A 12,232-nucleotide genomic window follows, 5' to 3' on the forward strand; every position below is an offset into this window, starting at 1 on the left:
TGAGAAAAGTTCTTATTTGTATCTGTTTTCAGGTACCTTGCACAAGAAACAGAAGTATTTAAGAAGATGCTACATTTTTTCCTGCTTCTTTTAAAGAAATTCTATGCTCTTTCTGTTACAGCATATTTTAAAAAGCTATTTCACCTCACAGCATACATTTTTATGTTTGTTTTTTTTTTTAACTTACTTATTTTATGGCATAGCGGAAAGCATTCACTGTATGGCTGAACAGGAGCCAATGTGCATCAAAGTATGAAAGAAATAAATTCATTCCACTTGTAATGAGATTTCTCTTCAGTTTAGTTTGATTACCTTTACTATTGTGTCCAATGCTATTTGGAAAAAAAAGACAAAGACAGGGAAAAGAATCAAAAGCCAAGCAATTGCACCTGTTCTGAAGAATATCTTTGCATATTTACAATACAGTAATACTATAGTAACGACAAACTGTAATGGCATTGTATCAGTTATCAAGGTGATGAGAGTTGATCCTGTCCAAAGATCACACTGGAAACTGGCTATGCTCTTACAATGGGCACAACTCTCAATGACCAAGACCGTGCTCATCATGTTAAACAATAATATACCTGTGATTTAGAAATAAATGGAGTTATTCCACTAACAAGTATTTCAAGGTTTAGCTGCAGTCAACATTGAAAGTACAAATCAAAGGAAGAAGAAGCAAAAGTTCAGCATCATCTTTTATTGTGCCTAGAGGTAATGTGGCATCTTGTGATGTTTTTTCTGCCAGAACTCTGTAGGATCATTCCTCTTGGGTTGCATCTGTTATAGAAAAATAGACTTCTGCTGAGCCAGTGGCACTAGCTTAAGCACAAAGATTTAGGGACTCACATTAGCCACAGCAATCTAGAAGAATCACTGCAGTTTTCATTATATCTGCAGCAGTGTTCTGCAAAACTGCTGCAGCTATTTTGAGGCATCTCTTCAGAAATTTCTAACACAACTTTCTGAGAGATGTATATAAGCTTGGTGGAGTTGCTGATATTATTCATGTTAATTAACCTGCATTGCCTTTTCAAACTAACTCGCCCTTTTCATGCACTGTAGACACAGTGGCTCTGCAAAGGACTCAAGTCACCCTCATCAATAGTGTAAAGCTTGGAAAGGAAACAGCCCCAGTTCTTTAACCTCTGAAATGTACACACAGATTTCTTTTTTAAGAATAAGGAAATTCTGAAAATGAAATAAATCTCCTTTAATAAAAGGTTTCCAAAATTAGAAAGTGCACCTCCACAAACTGGTGTATCACTTCTTTTTGAGCACTAAGTAAGGATTTTGGGTATAAATTTATTTAAGCTTTTCCATCAAGAATATTACTGACACTCAGCTTCTGTTGCTCTGATGCAGCTGAGCAGCCAGCTTACCAGAGGAGAAAAGCCTGCATGTGGGCAGTCTGCCTGGGAGCTGGTTCCGCCTTTGGCATACCATGGAGAGTCTTAAGGATGTTCTAGTTTACAGAGAGAAATTACACAGATTTTTTCTGAAAATTCTTTCAGAAGGAAAAATCAGTAAACAAACAAACAAAAAAGCCGTGTAAATGAGGCTAGCTTGTTTCATGGCAAGAAAACTGTTTTAATCAGAGTAAGTTGCATTTTCCATAGAATGCTACAATCATAGAATTGCTCAGGTTGGAAAAGACCTTTAAGATCACCAAGTCCAACTGCAACCTAACCATACTATCCTAACTCTAACAACCCTCCACTAAATCATGTCCCTGAGCACCACGTCCAAATGTGTTTCTAGACATATCCAGGGATGGTGATTCAACCACCTCCCTGGGGAGCCTATTCCAGTGCTTAACAATGCTGTGTAAAGAAGCTTTTCCTAAACCTTCCCTGGCACAACTTGAGGCCATTTCCCCTTGTCCTGTCACCTGTCACCAGTGAGAAGACACCAACCCCACTCTTCCTGCTATCACCTTCCAGGTGTTAGAAGAAAGCAATAAGGTCTCCTCTCAGACTCCTTTTCCCCACACTAAACAGCCCCAGTTCCTTCAGTCTCTCCTCATAGGGCATGTTCTCCAAGCCTTTCACAAGCCTTGTTGCCCTTCTTTGGACCTGCTCCAGCACCTCAATGTCCTTTCTGTATTATGTATGTATGTATGTATGTGACATAGCAATTTAGGCCATTATTTATGCCCACAGTTAAATGTATTTTCTGTAAGATTTACCAGGTTCTCAACCAAAAATATCCTCTCTTAAATGCTAATTGCTATTATTATCCAGCCCATGGACATTCTCAGTGTCTTTTCCTAGGAACCAGCAACAATGATGTATCCAAATCAGATAATTCCTGTCTGTCACTGTAATTGCAAGAGGTTAATTTTCTTTTCAGTCAGTGATGTGTAAATTGGATTCAGATAACAGTTGCTTATGAGGCCTTCTCTATAGAAGTTGCTTCCACCACTACCATATTTAACAGTTTTACTACAGAAGTTCACATTTTACACCTTTCTCAAATGAATGACGTTCAATGAAGTTCACATTTAACTTCATATGGCTTTTTAGTCCTAACTAATGTATGAAGAGGAGAAAAGAATAACAACTGAGTTTTGTTTCTGATGACATACTCATGAGTGAATACAATAACTGCCATGATGGCACTGTTTGTTACAATAAGATTTAAACAGGGTGATAAGAAGAGTTGACCAATCTCAAAATCAGAGGACTTCATCTATTTATGTGCTTAAACCTCTTTATCTAGTAACAAGCTCTTCACACTTCTCCGTCTGGGCAATTGCTGCCTTTGGCAATAATGATCTGAGTGGGTGGCTGAGAATGGAGCTGGCAGACACAGTACAGATGCAAATTACTGCACTTAGCAGCACTCACATTCATTTGTCCAGGCAGTCATTTTCTATAATTCCAGAAGTAAGCCAGAAGTCATAAAATATTGTACTTGTCACTAACTAAAAATAAAATATGTTATGTAATCAGCATTTATTATCATAAAATATAGTGTTAAATAGATAATTGAAGTGTCAATATGCCCAATGTCATAAAGAAATCGCTGAAAAAAATGAAATACACTCTGTGTGCCTAATTTGTCTTTTTGTGTTTTATTTTTAATATTGCCATTGGAGATCTCCTAATGCAAGTGTGACTGTTGATATTCATTACCAAGGCCAAATAATAACAACCATAAAGATGGTAAAATCCTGATTAGCTTTTCCTTCACTCTAGCAAGTTATTTCTTTCATTATTTTAGCTACTGAGATGAATTACAAACGTGACAGAAAGGAAAACCAAATAATGCACAGCATTACTAAAGGCTATCTACAGTTCACTGAAATTAACAGTCATTATTTCTGTGTTGACTGCAATGTTGCTGTTCCATAGCATATAAAGTAAGAGTCACAATACAATACGAACTTGCATATGTATTAAACTTCTTGATTGTACAAATAATTACTTGACGTGCAATACCCAGGCCACGATTTCAAATGCAGAATTTTTCCTTTATCTACAGTGCATTTTTAAACACACATAAGTAAAATTTCACTTAATAATCTTTTTTTTAAACTATGCCCTGAATAAATATTCAACCTTTTAGAAAAGTGGCATCCAAATAAACAATAAGAACAAGCCTAAAGAAACAAAGGAGAAAATCTATTTGTGTACATTGACATCACAGCAGCAATCGCAACAAGCTAAACTTTCTCAGGAGAAATAAGCTTTTCTCAGAACAAATTAACTTTATTTAAATAACAGTGGCAGTAACAGTAACTGTGGTCTTATATGATTATATGAGAAGACAGCAATTAAAGTAACAAGTTTTTGGAATCAGAATCTAGCTTAATTCTATTGAGTCATTAGTAAGAAAATTGCTCAGGCACAAATGTATCAACACTAACTGCAATCAGAATCCAGACAGTACCTTAGCTTTGTCCCTCATGGAGCCTTTTCCCAGGATAGACATTTTTGCACCTGTTTCTTCTTGTAACCTCTTCAAGGAGTTCCCTCTTGGTCCAAGCAATTTCCCAACAAAATTGAACTAGAAAGTAAATAAGAAAACTATTTTAAAACAAGGAGCATTTTAAAAAAAAAATCATAAATCTTTATAAATGAGTTGCTTTAAGAGAAAAGTTTATTCTTATTTTTAAACAATAACTACTACTTAATTCTAGGATTAATTCATACAAGTGTGAAGAATGGCGTTGTTTTCTCGTGTACTTTGGAAAGGAACTATAAGCATTCATAGTTTATCTGAAACCCAGGAGATTCATCTTTAGGAGAAAAATGGACAACAGCTACTTAGGTTTAGCAAAGTGCTAAACAAGATCTTGGCTTATTAGATGACATAGGTGAAATTAAGAAAATGAATATGTTCTTTCCTGCGATAGTCAGCTTTATTGGCAGAATAATGTATTTTGCAAAGCTAGAGCTTTTGATAGGTTTCTAAGAATTGATGTTTTACACATCGATTTTAAAGTAAGTGTCGTTTCATGTATCGGTTTCAAATATCTGTTTTGCCAGTAACTGAACAAGTCACACAAACAGATCACTCCAGATAACCAGGCTCTTGTCTGAGGATTTTGCAGAGCACTGGAATTTGTCTGATATGCTGCAAATACTTTTAAACAGTGTACAGTTCCTATGGCATATACATTGTTGTATTTTTTTTTCTGCATGAAGAAGAGAGATGTCTACTTGAAAATTCTTTGACAGAACACTAATTAAATAAGGCGTTAATGCTATGTCATCATAAAGTACCAAAGCATGGAAGCTATCAGGTGCTCTGCAATCGACAGTTTATTCAACTTAGTATGTGTTATGCTTTCCAAAATCTTTTTGGATATGACACAATGTCTTTGGAAATTGATGGAGAACTCTGGTCTGTCTTTCAATAAAGACTAAGCTCACCTGAGAATAAAGGTGTGCAATTGTATCTGCATGACAATAAGAACAGCAATCAAGGATACGCTGGTGTCAAAACTTAAGGAAGATCACAAATGATAGAACCACAGAATCATCTAAGTTGTAAAAGACCTTCATGACCACTGAGTCCAACCATCAACCTGACCTACACCGTCCCATCACTAAACCAGTGATATGTCCACACATCTCTTAGATACCTCCAGGGATGAGGAATGCAGCGCATCCCTGGGCAGCTCACTGCAATGCTTGACCACACTCTCCATGAAGAAATTCTTCCTCATGTCCAATCTAGACCTCCCCTGGTACTCAGTGTGTGGCCGTTTTCTCGTATCCTATCACTTGTCACTTACGTAAAGAAACTGACACCCTCCTTGCTGCAATTGTTGTAACTTCCTTCAAATATTGGTTAAACCATCGAAGAAAAAAGTATGTAATCTCAGGAAAAAATAAACACGTAAGACAAAATCTACTTCCACCTAAATTAACATCACCAATTTCAGTTAGATAAAATGCCTAGGGGAAAATAGCAAGTGGTACAGCTGTGGAGAAAAAGAACAAGCGTTGACGCTCAAAATAACATTTTTCAGGCTTGTGTGCTTGCAATTTGTTCCAACTTTCTCTATTGATTTAATAAAAGTCAGCAACTCTTTCAATAAATCCCATCCCTTTAAATCATCATGGTATCAGCAATACTAAGTCTGTACTAAAACTGTAGCTATGTATCTTCCAGGGCCAACTTTGCCTGAAAGAAGTTGCTCTCTTCAGATGGATTATTAAATTTCATATGCAAATAAGCCTAACGATGAGGAAGGAGTGGCAAAGATTGAATTTCAACTTTAATTTGAAACTATATACTAACCCTAGGACTCAATCTATAAAAGTAAGATTTCAAAAATGAAATCTCATGCGTGTGCAGGCTCATTAGAGAAGATTGAGCAAACAGCTGAGCTTTCTCTTCTCTGCAGGAAATACATGTGCAGGAAGGCGGTTAAAAGATGAAATCTTTTGTGCCACTTACACTTCACTAATCGGAGTAGAATCCGAGAGAATTTATGCTGCATTCCATTACTGTCTCTAAATATTAGGAAAAACATGCCTTTCAAAAGCTGAAAGTCTACGGCTGCCTAAGTTTGGGGTACAAGAGGGCCAGTCAAAGCTCAACAACATTTGCCCTCTGAACAGAATAAAACTATTAAAATAGAGCTTATGAAGATTTATGTTGAACATTTATACCAAGTACTTTATAAACTACCTAATAATTACCTTGAAATATTGCTGCAAAGGAACAGTATGGCCAGCATAAACTGCGTACAAAGTGGATTTTAATCACTTAACCGGAAATAAGTGGCTGGGGATTTTAATTCTATTGATTATGTAGCAGACAGACATTCACACTTCATCCACCTTCTACTCTGAAAAAAATATATCAGGAAGCATTCCATTACTTGCAACTGAAAAAATGAATTGCTGTTAGTTTGGTTGTGTCTGAAGTTGCAGAAAAGCTAGTGAACAGTATCAGAAATTCTACCACTGTCCTCAGTCTTCCCAGCATCGGTAAGTTCTAGGGACACCAGCTATCCTTAGCATTAATCTGCAATCATAAATCTGAAAACCCCTTCCAGTAGGACGTCTACACATCAGCATTCTTTGTTTGCTTCATGTTAAGCCCTGGAGAAGAGAATCCCTAAAACTAACAGCGCGTTGTCAAGCTGGAGCACAGCACAGGCAGTCTGTCTTCCAGTATCAGCACTTATTATGATGATATATCATGCACAGCATTTTTGAAATGCCAGATATTAATTATAACCTGTGCTGTTAAAAAACGTGTACATTAGTTCTTAAAATATATCCCATAGCATACAAACAATCTTGCGACAGTCTTAAGTGTACTATAGTATCTTTAGTTCACATATATTTTCATTGTCATACTTGAACTTATCCTCTCCAATTTGGACATGGGTTGTTTTTGATGTGACTTACCACATCAGCAAAATTGTTACAGAATTGAAAATAAGCATGCAGACAAGCATTTATATTAACTTCTTGTGGTTTAGTTCTACATGTGATTTAACTCACAGCTACTTCTCTGAACTTAGAAGCTTCTTTCTTTGCTAAATGTGACTTTTGTAGATGTTTTTAAATCTTTCTTTTAAGGACAACAGATACTAGCACTGGTTGATTCTCTGATTGAACTGTGGGGCTTACCACTGGGATTCAGTGACCACAAGACTGGTTGTGAGGGTTGTGGCACCTACAGGGCCCGTCAGAAGAGTTAGAATAACCTCAGGGTCTGCCAAAAATGTCAGAACAACCTCAGGGCTCTTTGCAGGAGCTGGAGCAACCACTGGGCCTGTAACAGCAGCCGGAGTGACTGTAGGGTTCACTGCAAGGGTTGGCAGAGCAATCACAGGAGTTGGAGTAACCACAGGATTTGTCATAGAAGTTGGAGCAGCCACAGGGCTCGCTGCATTGTCATCAGATCCAGAGGTATTCTCCTCTCCTTGAGGATGCTGAGCAGTGTTGAACAGAGCTTGGTGGTCATAGGCCAGGTCCCAGCACATTCCTGTGCTTTGTGTTAGGATTGTCAGGGTGACAGCATACCTTTTCCAAATACTGTACTGTTTTTTTAGGATTCTGCAAGTGTTCATAAGTGATGTTCCAAACCACTAGGGTTACCCACTGTTCTAAGCACCTGTTCATACTATGAACTACCCCTCCTAAGGGAAAACCTCTGGGTGATATGCTTAAACAATTATTTAGTCTTAAACATAACCTGAAACACAGTCATAACACACAGCAATAGGAGCATGCTGGTTTGAATATCCCACAGATTTTCAGAATTCTCAAGAGCTATTGTAGCTAGCTCTTGAGCTCTATGGAAAAAAGAGAAGGTGAAAGGGAGGCTGAGGAACTCTAGGAAGTGTTCTCCCCTATTTCATCCATAGCTGGGCTCCGTAAGGAGACAAAGCAAAGAGTGTAATTACTAATACTACCAATTGTATGGGTTCCAAAACTCAAAGTCAAGGCTACACAGCATAGGAAAACAAAAATATTAATCCAACCCCCAGAGGTGAAAAACAAGTCAGCAGAGAAAACAAGCAGCAGACAAGGTGCTAAACAATATAATTTCAAGTGAAAAATCTCAAAGAGCTCCATAAACAGACAAGAAATTAACACTGTAACAAGCAGTCATCAAACTACCACAGCATCCTGTATTAATGTGATGCGATCAGATCTGCTGCTTTCTCAACCCTTCAAGCCCCACGCTGGATGCCAAGATGACTGCTGTGGTTTAACCCAGCAGATGGCTGAGCATCACATAGTCCTTTACTCACTCCCTCCCCTCTCTAGTGGGATGGGAGGAAGAATCAGAAAAAAAACACAAAGTAGAACTTGTGTGCTGAGATAAAACTATTAACTAAGATAGAAAAAAGGAAAAGGATAAAAGTGATTATATCTATGTCAGTCTGTCTATAGATATGAATGTATATAACAACTAATATACAAGCAATTGCTCACCACCCCCAGCTTATGCCCTTGAGCAGCAGAAGAAAAAGAGATGAAGTCCCACCCCTTCAAAAATCCTTCCTTGTGATGTCAGGTGGGATGGAATATCCTTTAGGCCAATTTAAGTCAGCTGTCCTCATCCTGTTCCCTCCCAGCTCCTTGGGTCCTTCCCAACAAATGGCCCTGGCTCTCTACAACACTGCTTGGCTACAACTAGAAGCACTGGTGTATCATAAACATAGTTTTCTCATAGAACCAAAACACGGCATTGTACCAAATACTCTGAAGAATACAATTCCATCCCAGCTGAAACTAAAACATAATATCTATTTTATATGATGCGGTGAATTCAAGGAAAAGTTTCTTTAGTATATGGCATATTAAAGCAAATTGTCCAGGACGTGAAACACAGTGGGTGTTTGAACTTTCAAGTAGGCATCCAAGGTAAATAGACACAGCTCCATTACTGCATTTGTATTGTATAAAAACGGTGAAAAGAAAGTGAATTTGTACTGTAAAAAGCCTGTAGCTAATATTAGCATACTTGTCTCTTCACCGTTTTCCTGAACTAGGTATGAGATGCATATGCATACTATAGTGAGCTAATAATGATAAAATACTAATACCTTCATATAGAAACTAGAAAATAAGTAACAACAATAGCAACAAGGCTTGAAGCCCTAGGTTTATGACAGATTCAGTAAAAACACATGGATTTTATTTTTCTTTTCTTTCTGTAGAAACAAGGGAATCTAACCAAACTTTTTTTTTTTTTTAAATTATCATTTTTATTCATTTATTATTATTATTTTTCAGTTATTTAGTTATTTTTAGTTATTTAGGAGACTAGCCGGCAGACTGAGAACCATCCAAGTAAGTTGCCCATGCCTTGCCCTGGCAGGGGTCCTGCCTTTGGTTCCTTGCACCGGAGCTGTCTCATTGACTTGGCAGCCACAAATATGGCTTGAGGAGCTAGGCAAATAGCAGCTGTGACTTTCAGGACTACCTCATATTTTAATGCTCAAAAAAGCGATCAAACATTTAATCCATTGGTTGTATACACAGGACTCTGTCAATAAGGGATAAGCATGCTTTTGAATAACCTAACCAATATCTAATGCTCAGTTTGCTTGTGAAAATCATGTTCAGAGCACTGCTTGTACAAGCCAAGGAATACTGTGAACAACCCTTGAGGTTGGGTCACAGGATCTGAGGTCTGGTGGAGTCTCCCAAAAGCATGAGGCACCATGGGCTGAGAAGAATCACCCCTGCTGGAGTCACCATCGTCGCAAGGATACTGAAAGTCAAGCACACTAAAACCATCCTCCCTACCTCTCTTCTGCACATGGTGACAAGAAAGCTGGTAATCAAATTGAGTGAACCATCATATAATTTGTTGTTATGTTATTATGTAAAGCTCTCAATAGCAGTTTTTTCAAAATTAAAAATCTGCATTATTAGGTAAGATTTTGAGCACCTCAGGACAGCACAGATATAGGTATAACAAGTCTAATGTTACATTTACAGCATTACTATTTGAGCCTCAAATTTAATACAAGTGAAAAAAAATGAATGTTCACATTTAGAAGAACAATTGTTTGATGAAGCCCAAATACATCCCTACTAGAACACTATTTTATACATACCATTTAGATTGGAATTTACAAGCAGAAATGAGGAAAAAGTGTACCTGAGTGACTGCTTTTATTCTACACAGAATAAGAGTACAGAAAAGAAGCAAAGCCTAGATAAATAAGGAATGGTCAGACAAATGCTTCCCCTGTAAGATAAAGCAATACAAAGCCCTGAACTGAGAGACTTCATATATAATTTTTTTAACCCTAGGAAACAGTGAAGTAGAAATAGCAATGACTTGAGCAATGCAAAATAGGTTTATTTCTTAGTATGCTTGATTCAACATTTGTTATCAGCTCATTTGTGGGGGGACAAAAAGCCTTTCCATATTCAGAATCACTTATTCTGACAAAAAAAAAATTAACTATTCAGGAAATAAATAAATAAATAAATAAAAAGTTCCTATCTAAATTCAGTGCTGTGCTAAAGAAAAAGGGGAGGAGATAAAGGTATTATTAATTCCCGAGTGAAGGCTTAATGATTAAGACCTGCTTATAAACTAGGTTTATTCTTGTCCTATTCTAGGACTTCAGCTATTTCAGTCATTTTAAAATAGCATTTATTAAAGTGTACCTCACCTTTTGATATGCAGAAGGGACTTCCCTCTACATAAAGGCAGCACTAGAAGATTATGAAGGTAAATTTTGTTTCTCTCAACACCTTGTAAGTACATAAAGCTCAGCAGATTGTTCAGTGGACAAGTTTCTCTCATTCTTTATATGGTTGCTTACCTCAATACCCATTCAAAATCTAGTATTTTAGCTTTTCCAAAATGCAGCTAGCGCTCCCAATGAGAATGCAATATTACTTTTTATTCAAGCTCTGTAGTGTTTGCTGTCTCTGGAGGTGTGCTTACAAGAAACCTGTTTGGTGGGGTCAAATTCCAGGATTCTATTTTAGCCAGGAATGTCAGGAGACAGAAAGCAGCAGCAGCAGAAGAAAATGAGCATATTCCTTGATAGAGGCCCTGGAGACCTACTCTGAAGGAGATGTGCTAATGCCTTCTCAGACGACTACACTACTTCAGTACAGAGGTCCCAGAGCCAAAGGAGAAGGTGCCCTCTTCTCAATAGTGCTTTGCACCTGATCTGTTTGTGTTGGCTTTGAGCAGACAGCTGATACTTGCTCACAGGGAGAAAGATGAACACAATATGAAATGCTCAAAGGAAAAGCACAGCTTCTTGAAAACTCAGGGCCAAATTCATTTCTGATTTAAATCAACAGAATTGCCTCAAGAATAAATTAAATCCAAATAACAAAGCTAGACTCATTAAAGCTACCATGTCTAATGGATTTACCAAAAAAAATAAGCATTTTCATTATACATTTTTTTATCTTGAAAAGTGTTGAGAGTTCATATTTATAGTGTGTTTGAAGAAGATGGTGTAATATTTGCCTGGTGTAAAATTTGCCTATTTATGAGCTCAAAGTAAGCATCTAAGCCTACACTGAAAATGTATTTTTGGCATAGTTCCACAAAACAGATGGTCAGCAACTCTAGACAAACACCTTCCAGATACAAGTCCATACTGAGATAACAAAAATATTCCCTCACTCTTCATTGTAAGCAATTTTCAGTCAGAATTTGGTAACAAGTTCTGTCGTTAAATGAAGGAACTTAAAAGGGCCTTAGAATTAAAATAAATTATGTTTAAAAAAAAAAAAAAACGTAGTTCGGTATTTGATGTGTCTTTATTCTGCTAAATGTAGTGGCTTTCCTAGCCAGAAAATCTGAACAGATACTTCTCTAATACATGAATTAACAGTATGATCTATTATAATCCAGTAATTTGTCAGACACCCAAACATTTCATTATGTGTAAGTCTGTTTTTAACTTTGACATGAGGTAGTTGAGAAGAAGCCAAGAAATCAATTAAAGTTCTGGATCTTTACTAATCTGCAATTAACAAGTTTAAGGAGTTTATGACTCAGTGCTACATGTCTCAGTGCAGCCACTTTTTATTATTTTAATTGCAGAGATCCCCAGAATTATACTAGACACTGCACAGACACAAAAAGACGCTAAAGAGCTGTGAAGTATGCTAAATATGTATATACATATAAATCCAAAATAGATCTTGCTATACGTATTTAGCTACTACTGCTTCTTTGGATGGTTAAGGTGCAACTGCAGAAATTACTGCCATTAAAGTCATTGGGTCTGGTTACAAAAGTGACACCTCCACTTGGT

The 12,232-nt window shown here is 37.1% G+C and overlaps 1 protein-coding gene across 2 annotated transcripts in view; it reads right to left on the bottom strand.

Moving 5' to 3' along the window:
* The window catches only part of KHDRBS2 (KH RNA binding domain containing, signal transduction associated 2), a 320,519-nt gene that overhangs the window by 203,346 nt on the left and 104,941 nt on the right, over positions 1–12,232 (bottom strand). For both annotated transcript variants that reach the window (XR_006181714.1, XM_042888016.1), the window contains exon 3: positions 3,898–4,014. Coding sequence is in view for 1 of the 2 variants with exons in the window: in XM_042888016.1 (XP_042743950.1) it covers positions 3,898–4,014 (117 nt within the window). In the remaining variant the exon portion in view is untranslated. The remainder of the gene's footprint in view (positions 1–3,897; positions 4,015–12,232) is intronic.

This window comes from Lagopus leucura, unplaced genomic scaffold (genome assembly GCF_019238085.1).
Source record: "Lagopus leucura isolate 7727_CA_CO unplaced genomic scaffold, USGS_WTPT01 Super-Scaffold_73, whole genome shotgun sequence".
Taxonomy (NCBI): Eukaryota; Metazoa; Chordata; class Aves; order Galliformes; family Phasianidae; genus Lagopus; species Lagopus leucura.